This window comes from Necator americanus, chromosome II (genome assembly GCF_031761385.1).
Source record: "Necator americanus strain Aroian chromosome II, whole genome shotgun sequence".
Lineage (NCBI taxonomy): Eukaryota > Metazoa > Nematoda > Chromadorea > Rhabditida > Ancylostomatidae > Necator > Necator americanus.
Genome location: NC_087372.1, coordinates 7,538,639 through 7,559,363, shown reverse-complemented (window position 1 = coordinate 7,559,363; position 20,725 = coordinate 7,538,639). Strand labels below are relative to the sequence as shown.

The 20,725-nt window shown below is 42.3% G+C and overlaps 3 protein-coding genes across 7 annotated transcripts in view; all 3 read left to right on the top strand.

Annotated features, from left to right (window-relative positions):
- Nucleotides 1-2,983, top strand: part of RB195_017096 (uncharacterized protein) — a gene marked incomplete at both ends in the record, with an annotated part of 62,641 nt that extends 59,658 nt beyond the window's left edge. Inside the window, 6 exons of one of the 2 annotated variants that reach the window (XM_064183942.1) lie at nucleotides 50-94; nucleotides 517-588; nucleotides 980-1,117; nucleotides 1,205-1,301; nucleotides 2,391-2,496; nucleotides 2,632-2,983. In XM_064183942.1, coding sequence (XP_064039822.1) covers nucleotides 50-94; nucleotides 517-588; nucleotides 980-1,117; nucleotides 1,205-1,301; nucleotides 2,391-2,496; nucleotides 2,632-2,983 — 810 coding nt within the window. Of the gene's footprint in view, nucleotides 1-49; nucleotides 95-516; nucleotides 589-979; nucleotides 1,118-1,204; nucleotides 1,302-1,955; nucleotides 2,148-2,390; nucleotides 2,497-2,631 lie in introns of those variants that run through there. The other variant, XM_064183941.1, reaches the window with a different exon arrangement.
- A 27-nt stretch (nucleotides 2,984-3,010) lies between these two features.
- Nucleotides 3,011-3,912, top strand: RB195_017095 (uncharacterized protein; the record flags this gene model as incomplete). 3 transcript variants are annotated; one of them, XM_064183940.1, is made up of 2 exons in its annotated part: nucleotides 3,011-3,178; nucleotides 3,313-3,912. In XM_064183940.1, the coding sequence occupies 2 exons, from the start codon at nucleotides 3,011-3,013 to the stop codon at nucleotides 3,910-3,912; spliced, it is 768 nt and encodes a 255-aa protein (XP_064039819.1). The 3 variants fall into 3 exon arrangements, with proteins under 3 accessions (XP_064039819.1, XP_064039821.1, XP_064039820.1); XM_064183939.1 differs by lacking the exon at nucleotides 3,313-3,912 and having other exon boundaries at nucleotides 3,011-3,232; XM_064183938.1 differs by lacking the exon at nucleotides 3,011-3,178 and having other exon boundaries at nucleotides 3,583-3,912.
- Nucleotides 3,913-4,384: 472 nt separating this feature from the next.
- Nucleotides 4,385-20,406, top strand: RB195_017094 (uncharacterized protein; the record flags this gene model as incomplete). Of its 2 annotated transcripts, none has more annotated exons than XM_064183937.1 (25): nucleotides 4,385-4,472; nucleotides 4,616-5,148; nucleotides 6,643-6,714; nucleotides 7,116-7,217; nucleotides 7,289-7,333; nucleotides 8,264-8,419; nucleotides 8,485-8,529; nucleotides 11,606-11,638; nucleotides 11,703-11,744; nucleotides 12,053-12,097; nucleotides 12,192-12,224; nucleotides 15,217-15,261; nucleotides 15,359-15,403; nucleotides 16,443-16,493; nucleotides 17,170-17,208; nucleotides 17,290-17,319; nucleotides 17,386-17,421; nucleotides 17,481-17,510; nucleotides 17,601-17,624; nucleotides 17,703-17,732; nucleotides 17,835-17,896; nucleotides 17,958-18,049; nucleotides 19,892-19,986; nucleotides 20,169-20,273; nucleotides 20,338-20,406. In XM_064183937.1, 25 exons carry the CDS (start codon nucleotides 4,385-4,387, stop codon nucleotides 20,404-20,406), a joined length of 1,947 nt encoding a protein of 648 aa, XP_064039817.1. The 2 variants fall into 2 exon arrangements, with proteins under 2 accessions (XP_064039817.1, XP_064039818.1); XM_064183936.1 differs by having other exon boundaries at nucleotides 4,385-4,495; nucleotides 4,627-5,106.
- Nucleotides 20,407-20,725: the final 319 nt, after the last annotated feature.

Genomic DNA, 20,725 nt, shown 5'->3' with positions numbered 1-20,725 from the left:
GTAATCGCATACCTCGATTTTTAATTAACGAAATTCCACTCTACTCTAGGAAACAGTGATCCGGGAAAAACATGTTTTCGAGAAGATCGTAAGGGTGAGTCTAAAGGCATTGGGAAGTAATGTGAAAGTTTAATCAGCAAATGTATGACATGTACGCATTGACATTTGGTAAAAAGGAAAGCTTAATTGTGAATATTCGTAAGTGGGAGCTCATTATAGTTGATTACAATTAACAGCTACTACAAAACAGTGTTGTTCGAGTTCGAGCATTCAAATCCTGAATGCTTCCGGCGGTAAAAAATCCGTTTTATGGGGATCTGCGTGCACGTTTTAATCATGCTATATAATACAGAGCGACTATGCCCATCAAATTTGAGTCGATTCAGAAACCTTTCATAAAAACCCTCATAATTTTTATCAGCGTGACTAAAAAACTTGTTCCGCAAGTCAGAGCCTTTATTGAATGTGTTGTTGCCTGCAAAATTCTATCGGCCACAGTTCACATATTCTTTTAAGGAAGTGGAAGATTCGGGACCGCCAAAGGAAGTGTTGAGTACTGCGAAGGAGGCTGAAAAATCACAAATATCTGTGAGTAAAACTGCGAAAGGAAAAACATTAATTTTCCTCATCTCACCCACATTAAAACCTTTCCTGAACTAGCTTACATTAAGCAGCAAATTTTTCTTCTTTCGCAATTGAGAATTGTATACTTTATGGTGTTTTAACTAGAGATGACACTAGTATAAGAAATCTTGAGACAACCACATGTATACGTCCGCTCACAGCCTTTTAGAACTAGGCCCAATGAACAGTAGAGTAAAGGATAAGTGCAGTAATGCTTTCGAAGTGATACATGTGATAGAAATTTCTCTCCAAATTTAAAACCTAACTGAGTTCCAAGTAATAATAGAATGAAAAAAAAATTGCAGTACTGTAATGATTTACTATGTACATAAAAAAGGAGAAATCTTTCTTAAAGTCTGAACACCTGAAAGAGGTTAAGAACATCGAAGAAGATGTTCACACTGCAAAGGAGATCGAAAAGCCAACGCAAACTGTTTCCGTCTCCGAATCGGGTAAAGAATCCTTAAACACCGCGAGGCAATCAGTTTCCAAGGTTAGTCGATTTTAACCTTTTCAACCATTAACCATTCAATAATCGCATACCTCAAATTTTAATGAACGTAATTCCACACTACTCTAGGAAACAAGGATCGTGGAGAAACATGTTTTCGAGAAGACTGTGAAGGTGAGCTCAAAGGCATTGGGATATAAGTTCGGTGAACGTTTAAGCACCAGGGGTATTGACGTTTAGTAGAAAAGAAACAGTAAATTGTGTACAGCCGTAAGTGGGAGCTCATTAGTTCTGCCTGCAATTAACACCTACCACTAAAGAGCATTGTTCCAAGTGAATTTTTGTGGAAGTGAATTTGAAAAGAAAAACTATTAAGGATCGAAAAGGCTTGGTAGAGAGGGGCGTTCAAGTCCAATAATAAGTCGATAACAGTTGCTGGCGGAATTAGACTGCAAAATCAACTCTAAAGAAAGAAAAATTAAGCTAGCTTTCTTCGCACCCATATCTGCTCTGGAAAACGAGTAAGAGACATTTCCAGATAAAAAATACTCTAGCGCAGACCAAAGAAGTAGTTTGAAAAGAGTCCAGTATTGGAATTATGAGAATAAGCACGTATTGAAAAAACGATACATGGAATGAGATGAAAACAACAAAACTGACAAACATAATCGGACTCATATTTAACAACTAGGCTGACATAAAGAGGTCCTGGACGAAATTTTCTTTTTTTTAGTACTTCTTGAAGGCACATTTAGAACAGTCCTTCCCAAAATAGAGTAGAAAAATTTTCAAAACTTTACCTCAAATACCCTGAGGGGTATAGATACGCACCAATCAGTGTAAAGTAACCATGACTTAAGTTGACCAAAGTAATCTCCAGGATATTGTCTACTATGGGTTCCTACGGAGTCGTTGTCCAACAATTACCGCCAACCTCTGTTCTACTCTTCTTCATCCCTTCTTCATAGAGCACGCCCCCCAACCAACGGTTCGGTATCAGCTGAATGATGTTTTGAAAGCGAAGCCTACTGCGACTAGTCGCGAATTGTCGACGACACTTGGATGCGACTAATACACATTCATCAACCAACTTTCACAATCTTGGGTCGTATGAAATTCCACATTCCTCGTTCACTCGGACAAAGCGCCAAGGATTAGTCTCCGTAGCTTGTAGCTTCGCATACAAAGAAAAGACTTTCTCAATAATATAGTTATCAGGGATGAGGCTACGTGTGCGCGTCCCCGGGTGGCGGATAGGGGCTAATCGCGTACCAAAAGCGACCTTGTGCTTGTCCACAGACGCGGGTGGATTCAGGGGATGGACTTCCTGTTTCTGCTGAGTCAGGACTGATGCATGACATACTTGTATCCCGCACAGCCAAAAGCCTTCAATCAAGTGACTGGGAGGTGCAAGGGAGGCGGTTTGGAGTCTCCTCCAACAAATAAGTTCCACATGTCCACTCCGGGAGAACTGAAAATCTCCCAAAAACTCATGGGACTAGAGGCTTGCAACCTGCCCATGGATTTTAAAATTTCTTTGCATGACAAAGTAATAGAGAAGAGTCTCCTGATTCCGGAGGAAAGCCTGGTACGGTAGCGCCAGGAAGGACGGGGTTGCAGGAGTCATATAGGCTACCGAAACGGAAGAGGACTAGGATCACGATCTGTACTTATAACGCACGTACGCTTGCATCGGAAGCGGCCATCGAAGATCTGATGATGCAAGCCAAGAAGATCAAGTACGACGTTATCAGACTGACCGAGACGAGACGACGTCACCTGAGAAATGAAGTTGTAGAAGAACTGTTCTTAGGAAAAAGAAAAAAAGAAAGAAAAAAAAGAGGTGTTGGTGGAGTTGGCGTCCTCGTCAACACGAGTATGGCAAAAAACATCGACTCTTTCAAATAACTTACGACCCAATTCGGACGTCTGCGGATGAGAAGATGTGGTCCAACACCAGCTCTGACAATTTTCGTCGCTTACGCTCCAACATCAAGCTACGAAGAAGAAGAAGAAGTTGAAGCTTTCTATATGTGCCTGGAGAAGTTCTACCGAGAAGATCATGCCTTCTACAAGGTCATAATTGGCGATTCCAACGCCAAAGTTGGCCTAAGAAGGACACCTGAGGAACTTCACATCGGGACTACAATGGAATGACCAGGGGGAGAGGCTCTCCGAGTTCATCATGACGACTAAGACCATCCATCCATGGGATCCATGGGAACTCGCAATTCCAGAAGCCCTCTTCTCTACACTGGACGTGGGAGTCACCCGGCGGAGGGTATCGTAATGAAATAGACCAAATCATCGTCAATAAAAGGTTCTGCCTGACCGACGTCGCTGTTGTACCAAAGTTTTATACGGGATCGGACCATCGCCTCCTCCGAGGAAGATTTTCCTTCACAAGGAGAGAAGAGAAAGCCGCCAAGCTCAGAGAGCGACATCCCAGAACTATTATTAACTGGGATCTTTTCGCTACGCTAGCCGGCTTTTGGGAAGATTCCGCAATGGACAACACCGACGAGGAATACGACCGGCTCGTTGAACACCTTCACCACTGCGCGAAGAAGACTGAAACTTTTAAAACCACCAAGAGATGCTTGTCTCTCAAAACTCTTGAGCTGATACGCCAGCGTGGAGCAGCAGAGGCGATAAAGGAAGACCTTAAAGAGAGAAGAGCAGAAGTGCTGGCTGAAGCTGCAGAGACGGGGAAAAGCATCCGCTATGCCCGTCGAGACTTCGCCAGTCGCAAGACGAGAATGACTGCTCTCCGGAACTCGAAGGGAACAACCATCGAGAAGGGGGATGGAGAAAATCATCTACGACTTCTACTTTGATCTTTTCGACAGCCACGTCCACTTGCCTCCTCACCATCTGAGGAAAGATGGACATGTCATTCCAGAGGTTCTCCCGTCCGAAATACGACATACTATCATGTCGATAAGAAATCTTACGGCATCCGGTCCCGACAGAATAAGATCAGAACACCTGAAGAGCCTTCCGCCAGTACTCATCAACACCCTGGCGAGGCTCTTTACACGTTATCTGTCGGAATGCAAGGTTCCTAAACAGTGGAAGACCAGCAAGACCGTGATTTTGTTGTATAAAAAGGGATATCCACATGACATCGGCAACTATCGCCCAATTTGCTTACTGTTCGTCATCTACAAGCTCTTTACAAGAGTGATCTTTAGAAGGATTGAAAAAGTGCTAGATGAAGGACAGCCATGCGAGCAAGCATCAGGATTCAGCACGCTTGACTACATACACACTGTTACAAAACTCATCGAGGTATTATGAGAGTACAAGATGCCGCTCTGTCTCACCTTCATCGACTTGAAGAAGGCCTTCGACTCAGTTGAAACGGAAGCGGTCGTGGAAGCCTTGGACAACCAAGGTGTCCCTACTCAGTACATAAAGGTTTTTCGAGAGTTGTGCAGTAACTTCACGACCGGAATTTTGCCATTCTACGAGAACATCATCATTGACGTGAAGAGGGGGTCCGACAGGGTGATACAATTTCACCCAAAATATTCACAGCCACCCTTGAGAACGCAATTCAAAAATTGGAACGAGACGACATGGGAGTGAAAGTTGATGGTCGGCAACTACACCATTTGCGCTTTGCTGATGACATCGTACTGATAACACCTAGCATCAGCCAAGCGGAACGAATGCTGACCGAATTCGACGAAACATGTGGATGCATCGGTCTTCAGCTGAATCGACAAAAGACGATGTTCATGCGGAACGGATGGGTCTCGGATGCCCCATTCACGCTCAACGGAACGAACATATCCGAATGCACCAGCTACGTTTATCTGGGTCGGGAACTGAACATGATGAACGACTTGACCCCCGAGCTGGGAAGGAGGAGACGAGCGGCTTGGAGAGCGTATAAGAGCATCGAAGATGTAGTGAAGAAGACCAGGAACACCCGGCTCCGTGCTCACCTTCTCAACACCACAGTACTTTCTGCTTTGACCTATGCTTCGGAAACCTGGACATTTCGCAAGCAAGAGAAAGACGCAGTGAGCGTCATTGAACGCGCAATTGAGAGAGTGATGCTAGTGGTATCCTGTTTCACGCAAGTGAAAAACGGGATTCGAAGTTCTCTCCTACGTCAGCGATCGAAGATTAGAGACGCCTCCGCGTTTGCCAAGGAAGTAAAATAAGGTGGGCTGGAACGTGATGCGCTTTAACGACAACCGTTGGACCATTGGGTCGGCTGTTTTCCTGTAGTGCGCTTAATATCGTGGGGAACCCAGTCGCTCACGGCTCTGGCCCAACGGGTCCAACGGACCAGAGCCGTGAGCGACTGGGGTCCCCGCGATATTAAGCGCACTACAGGAAAACAGCCGACCCGATGGTCAAATTTTTTCGCGAAGTCCTCCAAAGAAAATTTCGATGCTCTTCATGTCCCACGCGAAAGGAGGAACCACTGGGTTATTCTGGCACGCGATCGGGACAAATGGAAGAATTACTGGCGTCCGCTCGATCAGTTCGAAGATCAACGGGAGTCAAGGTGATCAAGGTGATCAGGGATGACCGTGGGGCCCTGCATGTCATTCTAATGTGATACACCCAACTTCTGCCGTGCGGTGGACCACCTAAGAAGAAATCATGGTAGCCAACGCCAGAGATGGATTCTGTTTTGCTGTTGATGAGATTAACAAAGATTGCTATTTTCGGATTCTTTTCTGTCAGACTCACAGTGGCCGTTCAAATGCACGATACCCTAACCTCCGAAACCTGGGTGACGTTATTCGTCAGAAACACTTAACTCGCGCGACAATGCCTATCTACTTATCTTATCTATCTGACCATACTTATCTACTTCATTATAACACCTTAGGCCGCGAAGCTGGCCCCTCTGAAAACGGATGGAAATCATGTCTCATGGCGCCTATGCTTCTGACTTGGCTTCTTAAAATTACTATCCGCTTTGTACTCTTAAGCGTTACCTTCGCGAAGGAAAAAGATTAATGATCACATACATGATACATGTTCGGAATCAATGAAAACTTTATTGCAACTTTTTTCCTAACCCAACAAATCAACAGACACCACGCTAGTATGTTCGTCCATTTTCGAACACAATGTCAAATTGCGTTCTCTGATTCTGAGATCGTTGCACGTTTAAGAAGTCGCATCCTAAAAAGCACTAACCACAACCGGACTATTCATAACTCATTTCAGAACTTCCTGGGAAAACTGCAAGATATTACAATGATACTTCGAACTATGATTGGTCCCTTAATTGCTAGTGGAGAGATCCCAACACCATAAATTTCCGCGAATTTTACCTCTCAACAACAATCGAATCTTGAATGTCGCACACACATACAGTAACGAAATGGTTTTGTGAGGATTTGTTTGCATCTTTTGTTGCTATATCATAGAGAGCGGTTATAGCCATCAAAATTGAATCGATTCAGATACCGTTCATAAAAAGCTCATAATTTTTATCAGCGTGACTAAGAAACTTGTTCCGTAACTCAGAGCCTTTATTGAATGTGTTGCTGCTTGTAACATTCTATCGGCTACAGTTGACATATTCTATTAAGGAAGTGGAAGAATCGGGATCGCAAAAGGAAGGCTTGGGTGCTGTGAAGGAGGCTGAAAAATCACAAATATCTGTGAGTAAAACTGCGAAAGGAAAAACATTAATTTTCCTCATTTCACCCACATTAAAACCTTTCCTGAACTAGCTTACATTAAGCAGCGAACTTTTCTTCTTTCGCAATTGAGAATTGTATACTTTATGGTGTTTTAACTAGAGATGCCACTAGTATAAGAAATCTTGAGACATCCACATGTATACGTCCGCTCACAGCCTTTTAGAACTAGGTGCAATGAACAGTAGAGTAAAGGATAAGTGCAGTAATGCTTTCGAAGTTATACATGTGATAGAAATTTCTCTTCAAATTTAACACCTAACTGAGTTCCAAGTAATTATAGAATGAAAAAAAATTTGCAGTACTGTAACGATTTATTATCTACATAAAAAGGAAAATACTAATTCATCTTTCTTGAACAGTCGAAAGAGCATAAGAAGGTCGAAGAAGATTCTCGCACTGCAAAAGAGACCGAGAAATCGGGTAAAGAATCCTTAAACACCGCGAAACAATCAGTTTCCAAGGTTAGGCGAATTTTGGCATCTAATACTCGCATACCTCAATTTGTAATCAACGAATTTCCACTCTACTCTAGGAAACAAAGATCGTGGAAACACATGTTTTCGAGAAGATTGTAAAGGTGAGTGTAGGAGGATTCGGAAATAAATTTGATACATGTTTAAGTAGCAAAAAGATTGACATTTGTAAGAAATGCCAATTTCTTAATGCTACTTCCAATTATCAAGATTCAAAAAAGAGCATTGCTCTAATTTAATTCTTATGAGAGTAAAGTAAAGGAAAATGAACTTTCTTTAATGATATAAATTGTTTCATAGAATGGGATAACGAACATCATCATAAAAAGGTCAATTGCAAGTTGATATCATGCTCACGGGGCTGTATTGCAAGATAAGCTCCAAAGAAAGTGAAGAGCTAAAATGGCCGACTAAATGCTAAAGAAGAGGTGGAAATGGAAGTAGGACAGTAAGGATATAGGATAGTGTGCCTTATCGCAGAGAAGGTGATGAACCGTGAGATTACTGGCTAACAACCGGTAATGACTGCTGATAATGACTTCGTTCCTGATACTTTCGACTTCGTGTCTGCCTTCATGTCAATCTTCAAGGAAGTGACTGAAAACGCAATGTCGTATTGACTGCTAATGATATATTTTTGAAATGGGCCAAAACGTCACTTTTGCTTTAAAAATTCTTTTTGGCAGTCCTTTTTTTTTCAAAACGCAAGAATGAAGCAAAGTAACAAGTCGAAATATTCCGGAGGTTACTTAAAAGATAATACTTCTCTTCCTCGTTGGAAATCGCTCCAGTGTTATCTTGATTGCCTCTATCAGTCTGCTCTGAAGGCTATCTTTTTTTTAGTAGGTGTGAAATAGAGTGCTAAGCTGACAAGACGGAGCATCAGCAGCACACCATCAGTTTTTTTCTTGATTAGCCGAAATGACCGTGTTTCCGTCCTTAGCAACGCGAGAAAGAGACAATTTGTGTTACGATTCATTCATGCATTGCAATGATCATTCAGAACCTAATCCTGAGCTGTAAAATTTCAACAGGAAACTGAGGAAAATGCTGAATCAGAGGCGTCTTCGAGTAAAGCAAGTGAATCAGCAAATGAGACAGGAAAGGCGGTGTCCGTATCGACGAAAGACGATCAATCACAGTCAAAACTGGTATCCGAACAAAAACCAATTAGCCCTCTTGTTGTTCAGGTGACTGTTTTTGTAATAAAATTGCCGGTTGAATGCGGAATTCCAGTTTAATTCACTTTCTTTAGGAAAAACGGGTAATAGAAACACGCACAGTGGAACAAGTCCTAAAAGTGAGTTCAATTCAACTATATGGCTTAATTACCTGACTTAAAGGCGTCACTCTACGAATCTGGGGTGGTACGGGTCTCAGGCGGGTACGGCCTATAGGGGTCGTAGATTTTGGGGAAGAGGGAGATTCCGTTCAACATTGAAAACCCTTTCGGACGAATCGCAGGCGGGGGCGGGGCGCAAAGATTGCGCGTTGGAACGGAAGCCGTCATTGCTGGATGCGACTCCAAACCGCCCCCTTGCACCTCTCAGTCGGTTGATTGCAGGTTTTTGGCCGGACCGGCGTGCGGGTGGTATTATGAGCCGATTCTGACACAGCAGAAACAGAGAGTCCATACCCTGAATCCACCTGCGTCTCAGGGGAGGTAAAAAATCGCCTTTGGTCCGCGAATAGCCCCCTATCCGTCACCTGGGGATGCGCCACGTAGCCTCACTACTAACCGGATGTGTTCCCTCTAATGAGGGAGATCCGTGGGCGGAATCACCCTATTCCCCACTATCCACGACCCCGTATAAGCATTACCCGCCTGAAACCGGTACCACCCCAGATTCGTGGGGTGATCCCTTGAATCGGCGGACTGATATTAGCACCCAGCGCGATTGCTCGCATCCCCGTTGAGGTGTACCGTCCTTAAACATAGCTCTTTCTAACCTTTTCGACCTACGTGAGAGTTCGCACCGAATCAATCCATTTGTCGCTTTTCCATATACTCAACAACGTAGCCATTTTAATGTTGCTTTCATAGAAAATTGCCTCTGTCGTGGAATAACCTGAGAGGATGCATCAGTAATTGGTTGCTGAAGACTGCTGTTCAGTGCTATTCAATGCTAATTTTATGTGAATTGCGGTGCAGAGAACGAAACATCAGAACTGAATCAAAAACTAATAACAAACTAATAATCGGAAACTTTGGAACTTGAAAGAAATCCTCTGAAACTTCAAAAAAAAAGACAAGAAAAAGTATCTCCATCGCTCAAGTGCACCAGATTGAGCAGTATCAGTTTGTTTCCAATAAAAGGGATCTGGAAGCTTTGTGGATGCTTTACAAGCGTGCTTGTTCGCATAATTCCGGATAGCAAGTGGTACGTTTAGTGCTGAGGTCGTATTCAACATCTAGTTTCACTGAGATACGCCTGTTAATTTCCCATCTGCTATTTTACTCAATCTCAAGGCGTATAACTCACAACGTATGTAGTAAATCAGTGGACATTAACTGTGATCGCCATGATAAAGGATAAAGGATAAAGTTTCTGGCCTTAATCAATCCGCTTGGGATGCACCACCACGTTCACTTCAATTCAGAATCGGTTGAGGTTTACGAACGTGTAACTAGCCTATACAATGACTGCGCTGGCTGGCCGATGTGTCACGTCAGTGTTTTTATCCTCCAAGACAAGTCTGGTAGCAACATATCGACCCTGGAGGGATGAAAGTTTTGATGAGCACTAGGGCGGATTCGAACCTCCAATCGATCGTGTAGGAGGCGGAACCTCTAACCGCTACACCACACCCGCCAACCGATATGACAACTATCGCGAATGTGGTGCAGAGCCCGTTTAATACAGCGGTCGTGCTGCTCTAGCAGGTTCGATTCGCTTCCGTTCAATCTTCGATAGGGTAACATACATAGCAGTACTATTGCCGTATTTATTAGCCAGTGTGGTTGCTGTCTAGGATTTCTGTTTCGGCTGCACGCTATGTGGAACCTCAACTCAACAGTCTTTGGAGGACCTTGGCTAGCAAACCATATTCTTTTCTCTATTATTCTGCTCCCTATTCTTTGCTCAATCCTACCCTTGATCCAGTAGTTGTTCCGTTGCTCTCCAAGCTGGCGGAAATGTTTTGTGAACGTAGATCAATGATAGATTAACGACGCAGATGAGCTTGAAAACATGCCCTACATTCCAGTAGTTCATTGCCATCAAACACATGTCCATTTTGGCATCATTAACTTTTTTATGGGGCCCATAAATACCCAACACTGACATAAGTGTAATAGTCGCCCCTAGCTATCATCAGGAGTCATGAAAGTAAGCGGAAGATCTATAGGCTGTGATCGACCAATGCGACATTTATAGTTGGGTCAAAACGACATTAAGCACGGACCGTTACGCAAGTGACCGCGCTCGGAAGCGGTGCGGTCGAGACAGCGGTTGGAATCGAGGTGGGACCATGGCGAACTGCAGAGGTAAGAGGCGGCAGTGAGGGTCCTTACGCGATCCCAACCGCTACGCTCCACCGCTCCGCCTCGAGCGCAGCCGCTTGCGCAAATGTCCGTGCTTCATGTCGTATTGATCCGACTATACTCCACTTCAATTTGTGTCACAGTCATAAGTGTGAGCAAAAGCAAGCAAGAACCTCCTCGCACTAGCGATGGGTGATCATTAAAGGCATCACTCCACGAATCTGAGGTGGTACGTATTTCAGGTGGAGTATTCGTATACGGGATAGTAGATTATGGAGAGGGGTGTGATTCCGTCCATTTCTTCCTAATTGCCGTAGAAAATTGCCCGGAAGATACGGCTTCGAGCGTTCCGGCGCACCATTTTCTACAAGGAGTTCGACTGGAGCGCGCCAGCCTTGTGCACGCGCCGCATCTTCCGGGCCGTTTTCTACGGCAATTAGGAAGAAATGGACGGAATCACTCTCCATAATCTACTATCCCGTATACGAATAATCCACCTGAAATACGTACCACCTCAGATTCGTGAGATGATACCTTTAGCATCTGGCTAAAGGAACATCTTGATCACGACTGAATGTCGCGACAGCATCCTGAACACGACTAATTGAGATGTCAAAGACCGCTAAAATGATGCTACAAAAATCACGAATAATATAAGGAACACATCAACCTGCACAAAAACGACCAAACGTACAATAATCATCACATAGAGGACTTCGAAGACCGAGTTCATAGAACGGCACTCTATATCATACGCTGAGAAATAATCTTGAGATGAAATGCTCAAACATATCTGTTTCGAAGCAGGATCCCATTTTCTTCGATAATCAATTAATACATCTCAATGGCAGCGGAATTTTTATAGGAGAAATTTTAATATGTTTGTTTTCAGGAAGAAGATGATGTGAAAACTGCTAGGGAACCTGTAAGATGCTTTGCTGTGTTTCTCTTTGTAAGACGTTGAAATAACTTGCGTTGTTCTCTTGCAGGAGGAAAAAGTCGTTCAAACCATTGTGACTCCTTCGAAAAATGTAAGATGTATTTTATGTCTTTTTTCTTTCTTTTTTTTTGAAGAAACCATCAGATTTTACTTTTGCAAACATATGCGTTCTGCTACATCTCAATGAGAAAAATAAAATAAGTAGTAGTCAAAATATGTAGGTTAACCAGGCATTCAAGTAGGCGTGATCTCTTACTTGATTGAAATGTTGGGGTCAGTTTCCGGTGATGTTCGTATTTTTATTTGTGATTATTTATTTATTTTACTTACTACTTACAAAAAAGTGCAAGATCTTATATCTTTAAAAAAATCTTCTTACGAGAAATCAATGATTTCTAGGTTGAGAGTAGTACTCGAACAGCTGTGCATTCGTCTACAACTTCTGTAAGCATATGATCTATCTTTCTATTTGTTTTTTTTCCAAGCTTAGAGAAGTGCAAATGAACATGTGATGTAACACGTGATGTTTTTGTTTCAGAAAGGAGGATCCAGGAGAAAAAAGACAGTTGTGGTAAGTTTAAAGGTGGAAATTTTACATTTCAGGATTCATTCAATTACAGAAAATACTTGTTGCCGGTGTGAATCATTGGAAACTTACCGAATTCCTTTGCACACTTCAATTCGATCTCTCAAAAAAATTCAATTTTTTCCCTTGTTCCCTCGGTATTTTGCTCTGAGAAAGTGATTTGTTTCACCCCAAAATTAGACATTGTATTTAATGACGGCGATTTCATATGATTTTTCGTGCAAAAGGAGAACTATTTCAAAAGAAAAACCTCAATATCATCGTGGAGGCTAATTCTAACTATAAGCATTCAATGTATGAAGTTAACTAAAACGTATACCGTCTTGCGAAACATTTCGACGAGATTACTGCCGATGTCAGTTCATTTTAACTGCGGCTGCACTCTCTTTCTTGCTCGATTCGGTCGAAGAGGTGCTAGTAATTTAGTAATTAGTAACTAAACTAAGTAAACTACTTAGTAACTTCCATTTCTGCTGATCATTTGCAAGATCCACCAGTGTTTTCAGCGTTCGCAAGGAACACAAAGAACATCAAATTCTTTTTTTTTAAACTTTAAGAAGAGGTTTGACCTCTGTGTCGGCGGTTTTCCTGTCCCTGTCTGTTTTTCTGTCCTTCTTCCTGACGAAGCACAATTCAAATATCATTTTGGGAATGCGGACCTCTTTAAAAAAATCCAGAAATGAGCTATTAATGACTCCGAATTGCTCAATCCTTCTCAGAATGTAGCCTCCTATACTCGCAAGAATCACAGATTGGGGAAACGTAAAGTTGCGTCATGTGTTTGAAAACGTGCGAAGATTGCAGCATAGGCCTGGTTGCTTCTTTCGAGAAGGGCAAAATGAGCATCAGATCTTACTTTGAATGACTAACTGGAAAAATCACAGCAGCGGGTCTTGTATTGCTCATTATATCGTGCTGTACCCTTTCCCTCACTGCTTGGATGCAACGATTAATGTTGGAACCTATCACGTGCAGTCCCCACTTTATTTGACTTCCCTTGCCCTTGGTCCGGCTTTCGTGACTTTCACCTGTTTTCTTGGGACATAGCTTTGAAACCCCTTGTTCAGTTGCGTGAATCTGAGGCAGTATCTTCCTTCTGATGGAGTTTTCAGTTGCGCGCACGGCGTATTTTTGTCCTGTATGTAAAGCGCCCTGGCTGCTGAAGCGTAGCTCAAAGCAAAAAAAAACCGGTAGTGTGAAAAAAGATATCTACGGGGCAGGGTGTTCTTGGTTTTCTTCGCTGAATCCTTGATGCACCTATGCGTTCCCCGAACTGCGCGTTTCCTCCTATAGGGCTAAAAGTTTTCGTAGTTCACATGTTCACTTTACATGTATAGATATAAACGGCTTGAATACTCGGACCTATTCTTTCCATTGAGAGTGAATAAGGCTCTAAATCCTGCCAATTTGCCGTGAATGTGTTCTGACCAGGCTGAAAACCGATCTGTCCATATGTTCGTCCAGCATTTGTCCCGCTTAGTTGATGTTTGATGCTGGCAGGACGACATAATGAACGGTGTAGCTGCCGACCATCAACCTTCACTCCCATGCTGTCCCTTTCTAGCTTTCGCATTGCGTTCTCAAGAGTGGCCGCGAATATTTTAGGTGAAATTTTGTCACCCCGTCGGGTCCCTATTTTCACGTCGATGGTGATATTCCTGTAGAATGGCGAACTTCGTGTCTGGCGTGTTAATTTACTATACAAATTTCGAAGTACCTTTATGTACTAAATAGGGATGCCCTGGTTGTCGAAACTGCCATGTCTCAACTGAGTCAAAGGAATTTAAGACGACAAAGGGGAGACTTAGCTGCATTTTGTACTCTCGTGATACCTCGATGAGTTCCGAAACAGTGTGATTGTGGCCAATCCTGTTGAATTCCTCTTTGAACCCTTGCTTTGAATTGAACCCTGCTTGCTCTCATGGCTGTCCTTCATCTAACACTTTTTCAATCCTTCTAAAGATCACTCTTGTAAAGAGCTTGTAGATGACGAACAGTAAGCAGATTGGGCGATAGTTGCCGATGTCATGTGGATATCCCTTTTTATACAACAACATCACGGTCTTGCTGGTCTTCCACTGTTTAGGAACCTTGCATTCCGACAAGTAAAGTGTAAAGAGCCTCGCCAGAGTGTTGATGAGCATTGGCGGAAGGTTCTTCAGGTGTTCTGGTCTTATTTTGTCGGTACCGGGTGCCGTACGATTTCTTACCGACATGATAGCATGTCGTATTTCGGACGGGAGAACCTCTGGAACGACATGTCCGTCTTCCCTCAGATGATGAGGAGGCAAGTGGACTCGTCGGTAAACAACTTTCACCTTTCAACCTTCCCATGTCATACTATTCCAATCCTCGCTGGACGTGCATGGCAAGCACATCGCAATGTGGTCGCCGTTAACCTCTCACCCACACTTGCGAAACTGCTCCGCCTCACCTCCGACTTGTTGTGGTGTTTTTGTTGAGCGTGATCCGATACCGGGATATTTGTTGGTTTATTTATTTAATTGATGAAGCAAAGCGAACACAGAAAAAGAAATCGCACTAATGTTTCATAGGTTCTTTGACGGAGCCAAAAGCATCAAAAGCCGACACGTCAAACCATTCCTTGCCAAGTGAACGTGAAGAAATCCTCGCGAAGATCATCGTCCTAGATCCTGGATCTAATACCCGTACTGAGTGTTCGAAATTTGAACAGCGGATCTTTGCAGAAAACTTTACACTTTTCTGACTTTCATTTTGGTCTCTTTTCAAGCAAATCAAATCCCATCCCATTTATCACAGAAATATACAAGTAGTAACTGAGTGGAATCGCGCTTTTTAAAAACTATGTTGTGAAAATTACGCAGCAGCATATCTATCAATGAAGAAATCGTGAATTGAGATTGTACTTTTGAATTTTTCCTGAACTTTTTTTTATTCCTCTCTATTTTTCACATAATGTTTTTTTTACTCAACTAGCAATATTCTTATGTTACAGCAGAGGGAGGTGGTTGAAAGACGCCAGATCGAAAGAATCGAAACGGTACGCTTCCACTTCATATGTTCAAGTTCAATCAAATTTGCTGGACTTTTTGTTGATTGCTATGATAGAAAAAAGAGGAGAAACTTTATTATTTCAGGAAGAAGATGAAGATAAGTCTACAGCAACTGAAACAAGCACACTTGTACGTTTAGGGGATTCTTCAGTTCTCTGACATTTCGCATGAAAACTGCGGCATCTTAGGGATTGATATTTCAAACAGTATTCCGAAAACTAAATTATTTCAACTAGCTACCTAATCTTTTTCATGGAGCGTTTAAGAAAGCTAGTTCAAGTTAGCGTAGCGTACGAAATTTACGTACATATTGTGAAAATCGCATGGGAAATGTGGTTTGGGGCGCAGTTACGAATAAGAGCGCAGTCCCGCTCAGTGTTACCGTAGTCCTAAAAAAACGGCGTTTTGCCCTGCAAGTTAAGTTAAAATGTGCCCAGTTGTACACATTAAGCTCCCCTCATCAGTATATTCATTGACTTTCTTTGAATACGCCACTGAGGAGACCCCATTGATGTTCGGCCGCGTTCGCGTGGATGCAGCGTGCACAAGGGTCCCAATTTATCTCGTGAGCACAAACGTTTCCAACGTAAACTACACCCCAAACTCCATATTTTCCAACACGTCTTCCCTCCATGTGCGTAAGTTTCGTAAGACGCTGAAGAAGAGAAGAAGAGTTCTCACAGAGACAGACTCCTATAGATTAGAATTTTATTATTTTCGCATTTGGGAGAACAGATTGGAATATCTTAGTCGACTTAAAGGCATCACCCCACGAATCTGAGGTGAGACGGATTTCAGGTGGAGTTTTCGTATACGGAGTTAGTAGATTGTGGAGAGGGGGGTGATTCCGTCCATTCCTTCCTAATTGCCGTAAAAAAGACCCACTGAGGAGACCCCATTGACGGCCCGGTTCGGAAAATGCGGCGCCGCACAGGGCTGGCGCGCTCCAATCGAACTCCTTGTGGAAGATAGCGCGCCGGAACGCTCGAAGCCGTATCTTCCGGGCCGTTTTCTACGGCAATTAGGAAGAAACGAGCGGAATCACCCTCTTCCTTATAATCTACGACCACGTGTACGAATACTCCACCGGAAATCCGTACCGCTCCAGATACGTGGGGTGATGCCTTTAACTGGAAATTGAGTTATTCGGAATATCTCTATATTTTAGGAACAAACAGTACAATCGAGTCTTGCTCCACTTCCACCTCTGGGTGGACTTGTAAGAAATTTCTTTTTTTCTCTTCTTTCTCTTGTTTTCGAAATATAACAACAGTCAGAGCTGGTTCCCTCGTCTCTTTATCATTCTTAGCCAGTTCCTATCTTTGTTTTAGATGTTTGGTTCGTATTTTAGACCTCTGACTATCAACGATATAGGTTTTTACTAGTACAACTAGGTTTCGATTTCATCAGCCATCTCGGTCTGGTCGGCCGTTTTCGGACCCAAACACTCCCCAGGGTATCCCGTAACTTGCGAATTTTAGATTGAGGAGGATCTTGTCAGAGAGAACTTCTTTTGGATAATGGCGGCATGTTTGAGATGTTGTCCATCAATCCACATATGCTAGTTGTCTGTTTTCACGACAGAGCTGAGAATAAAAAGTGTGCACCACTTCTCATATCTACACGATATGTATGAGTTTGACAAAACCCATTAGACATTATCCCTTACGGAACGACGGGATGACATATCCCGTCCTCATTTAACGTTGGAAAAGAGGAAAGCGCGAAGCAGCACTTGACAAGTGACAAGTAGGTCGCTTTTTTGGGCAGTACCGATCAGCCCCTGACCACCGATAGCACTCTCGTTCCCGATATACACTTCAATTCCACGAAAATATGCAGTTCAAAACTTTGTATGATTATAGATTTTGTTGATTGAAAACGTTTACTTTTAGGTAGGCGAAAATGTCGAACAACAAAGCACAACACAACAGGTAAATATTTCCTCAACTTTTTGATTTCTTCAATACAAATTTCTTACATTACAAATATTGAAACCCGGAATTATTTTACAGGGGGAAGAAGTACGAAGAGAAACTGAGCAGGTAAGTCTATTTTACTTTTTACCGTTTAGAAAAAGAGTCGATGATTGTATTTGTGTATTTTTACAGGTTCAAGAAAAACGACTACGAAGACCATCCAAGCGAGTAAGTGTATTTCAATATTTATTGTTTAGAAAAAGAGACGATTGTTGTTGTTTTCGCAGGTTCAAGAAGTACAAAAACCACCTGAGCGCGTAAGTATATTTTAACGTTTACTGTTTTGAAAAAGAGGCGATTGTATTTGTATTTACGTTATGTTTGATAGTGTATTCGTTGTATTGCAGTGTGTAATGGTGCCGGAATTGCTGGTGAGAAATCTGACATCTTTTTTTTCCCCCAGAATTCTTTTTTTTTTCCTTAAAAGTTGTTTTACATGCCTGTTTTAGAGAGAAGACTCTTCCAATAATCTTCATACTGTACGTGTTTTAAAGCGTTAGCGCACATCTATGCATAATTTTAAACTATTTTAAAGAGTATTTGTGATAAATTTACGAAATTTAATTTTTTTTTCTCTCAAGGCAGTTGCACCATTGAAAACAGCCCTTGCTCCTACAGAATCTTCTGCTAGGTCACCGGATGGGTAATAAAGTTGTTTTGTTTTTAATATGATGTTTGAAATGTTAAATGCTTTAATCATTTAGTTGGGCTGGGGGAAAAGCTGGGACTGAAGGTGAAAAAGCTCAAAAAGGCCAAGAATTGCGTGTTGTTGATCAGGATGCTCAATCACCACAGGGTAACTTGTTACTGAGTCTATCACCAATAGTTCCTTGAGTAGTTATTGAATAACCATGTCAGGATTGAAAAAAGCGGTATTCTGGTGAATTGAAAGGGAGCTAATTGAAGAAATCAGTGCAGTTTACCTGAGAATCGTTAACTCTAGTCGATGTATAACCACGTAAACTTAGCAATAAAAGATAAAGCCTACACGAGTGTTTTCTCAGCCTTGAAAAGAACTGGAAATTGTGAAATCCTAATTTCTTCCGGTGCTAACCGAACTCGAAGTTCAATCTTTCCCACTATTTGACTCTATTCACAGCCGTTTTCACAGCATCTGCCCTTAATTCGCTAGAATACACTCACCGCACGTCGCAACAACGGATTTCCGCTGGCTCAGCTGTTTCTTTTTCTCTTTGTCTAAAAATATCTATGGTGGTACGGATTTCAGGTGGAGTATTCGTATATCGAATCGTAGGAGAGGGGCGTGATTCCGTCCATTTCTTCCTAATTGCCGTAAAAAACGGCCCGGAAGATACGACTTCGAGCGTTTCGGCGGGCTATTTTCTACAGCGAGTTCAGTTGCACCGCGCCAGCTTTGTGCGCGCTCCGCATCTTCCGGGCTGTTTTTTACGCCAATTGGCAAGAAATGGACGGAATCACTCACCTCTCCATAATCTACGATCCCGTATACGAATACTTCACCTGAAATCCGTTCCACCTCAGATTCGTGGGATGATGCCCTTAAAAGAAGTGAAGGAAGTACAATCAAATACTTAGTGGAACACTAGATATTGTGCAACGGATCTGTTGTAGGGCGCACTAAGCTGAATTCCAAAAAAAAAAAGAAGATTTTGGTGCAGGGTGTGACAGAAATAACCTCATATTTCAGAGGAAGTTGGAAAAATAATACGAAGTATTACCAGAAATTTCTTATATCCCAAATGTAGATGTAAAAAATCTTTCACTTTAAGTTTGAAAAGTTATAATGTCCAAGCGGTGGCCATGACCATTGATACACATTTGGACCCTTTCCTTGAAAGTTTCCCATCAACCTCACTAGCACGTCGAGCGAGATTTCTTCAATTTTTCTTGAATGGACCCGCTTATGGATGGGACAAGGTTCGTGATTGATGTTTGAAAACTTCGCGCTTGGGGTACTACCAAAGAAAAAAGCTACAGCGACTACAGCGGACTACAGAAAAAGCTACAGCGGTCGCAATGTTTCCGGGTGTTCTTAAACTTTTGAGACGTTTGCGAGGTTTTCTCTACAGGAGAGATCCTGCTGCGCTTACTCCTTGAACACACACACACACACAGGAGAATCGTTATCCAGTCTGGAACACGCGTAACGTAATAACGCGAACACGTTAACCGAACCGCTACCGAGGTGACCTCTGCCTCGCAATCACAGATTCGTTGCTCACAAAAAAAAGCCTCCACTTTAAAGCTTCGATCAGCAGCCGTTCACCTCACTGTGGACAGGCCACGGTGACTGATAATTTTATTATGCGCCCCATCTAAACAAACGGGCCCCTCTACCTTCCTCAGAGACCTCACAGTGATTTTTCGAAATGTGTGAGTGGTTTCTGCCATACCCTTCAGATGCAGGATCTATGGGTACCTGTGTATCCGTGCGCCTCTCACTTCCTCATGGGCTTAGTACTGAACCAACTTTTACGTCGGAGTCCTGGATTATTTGTGTGAGAGGAAGCAAAGAATGAGTGAATGACTATCCAGTGTAAGGTTCATGAGAGAAGAAGAGAGTTAAGGAGGAAAAAGAATAGATAGAAAGAAGGAAGGAAGAAAGGAAGGAGAGAAATTGGTCCTTTCCTTCCCATATTTACGTTGTCGTTTGCAGTCAGCCAATATCGCTTTCGTTTTGTTAAACCAATGGTTGTACTGGCAGATATTAACGGAAAGATTTACCGACTCACTACACACTACACAATTGAGGTATTCTCATTTTTAATTTCTTGGTCCTAGCACACATAAGTCCACAGTTAATTTCTTTTCCTAAATTTTTGGTTTTCCAAACAATTTTGGCGATGAAAGTTTTTATAAACCCAAGAAGAAGCAAGATTATTGCTACTTTTGTCCGGAAAAAAGCAGAAAAGGTATCGTTGATGAATTTTCAGACTGACCGTCCAAACCTTGACTTTAAACCATTATCCATCAAGTTCGACGGACAACTCCTATGGGAAAAATGGGCGGAAATATCACAAAAGATTGAACTTGATACGGTAAATCAAAATTCATAGAAGAAACACATTTCTTACTTATTATCAGATAATTGACTATTTGCAGGTAACAAGTTGCTCCACCGGTCATGGTACAGTCACAGAAAATACCCCGATAAATTCGGGAGGAAAATGAATCAGGGTAAATTGTACGATGGAAGATGCAATTTTATTCAGCATGCGCGTACTTATCCGATTTCTGTGAATAAAGTTTATTACCGGTGCAACATAGAACGTTTGCGGAATTGTTTTTCGACGGAATAGCGGAATTTCTGAAGACATTTGCGAAATCTTGGTCATCCTGACGTTTTTCTAATTTTAACCGAGGGAGAAATGTCAGAGATTGGTTTTTTTGTCTCACAACAACTTGTCAATTAACATTTTTGTGAGAGAAAAAATGGAAAGAAGATTGTGTTTTCAAACAATTCGTTTTTTTTCTGTTCTTTTTTTTTGCT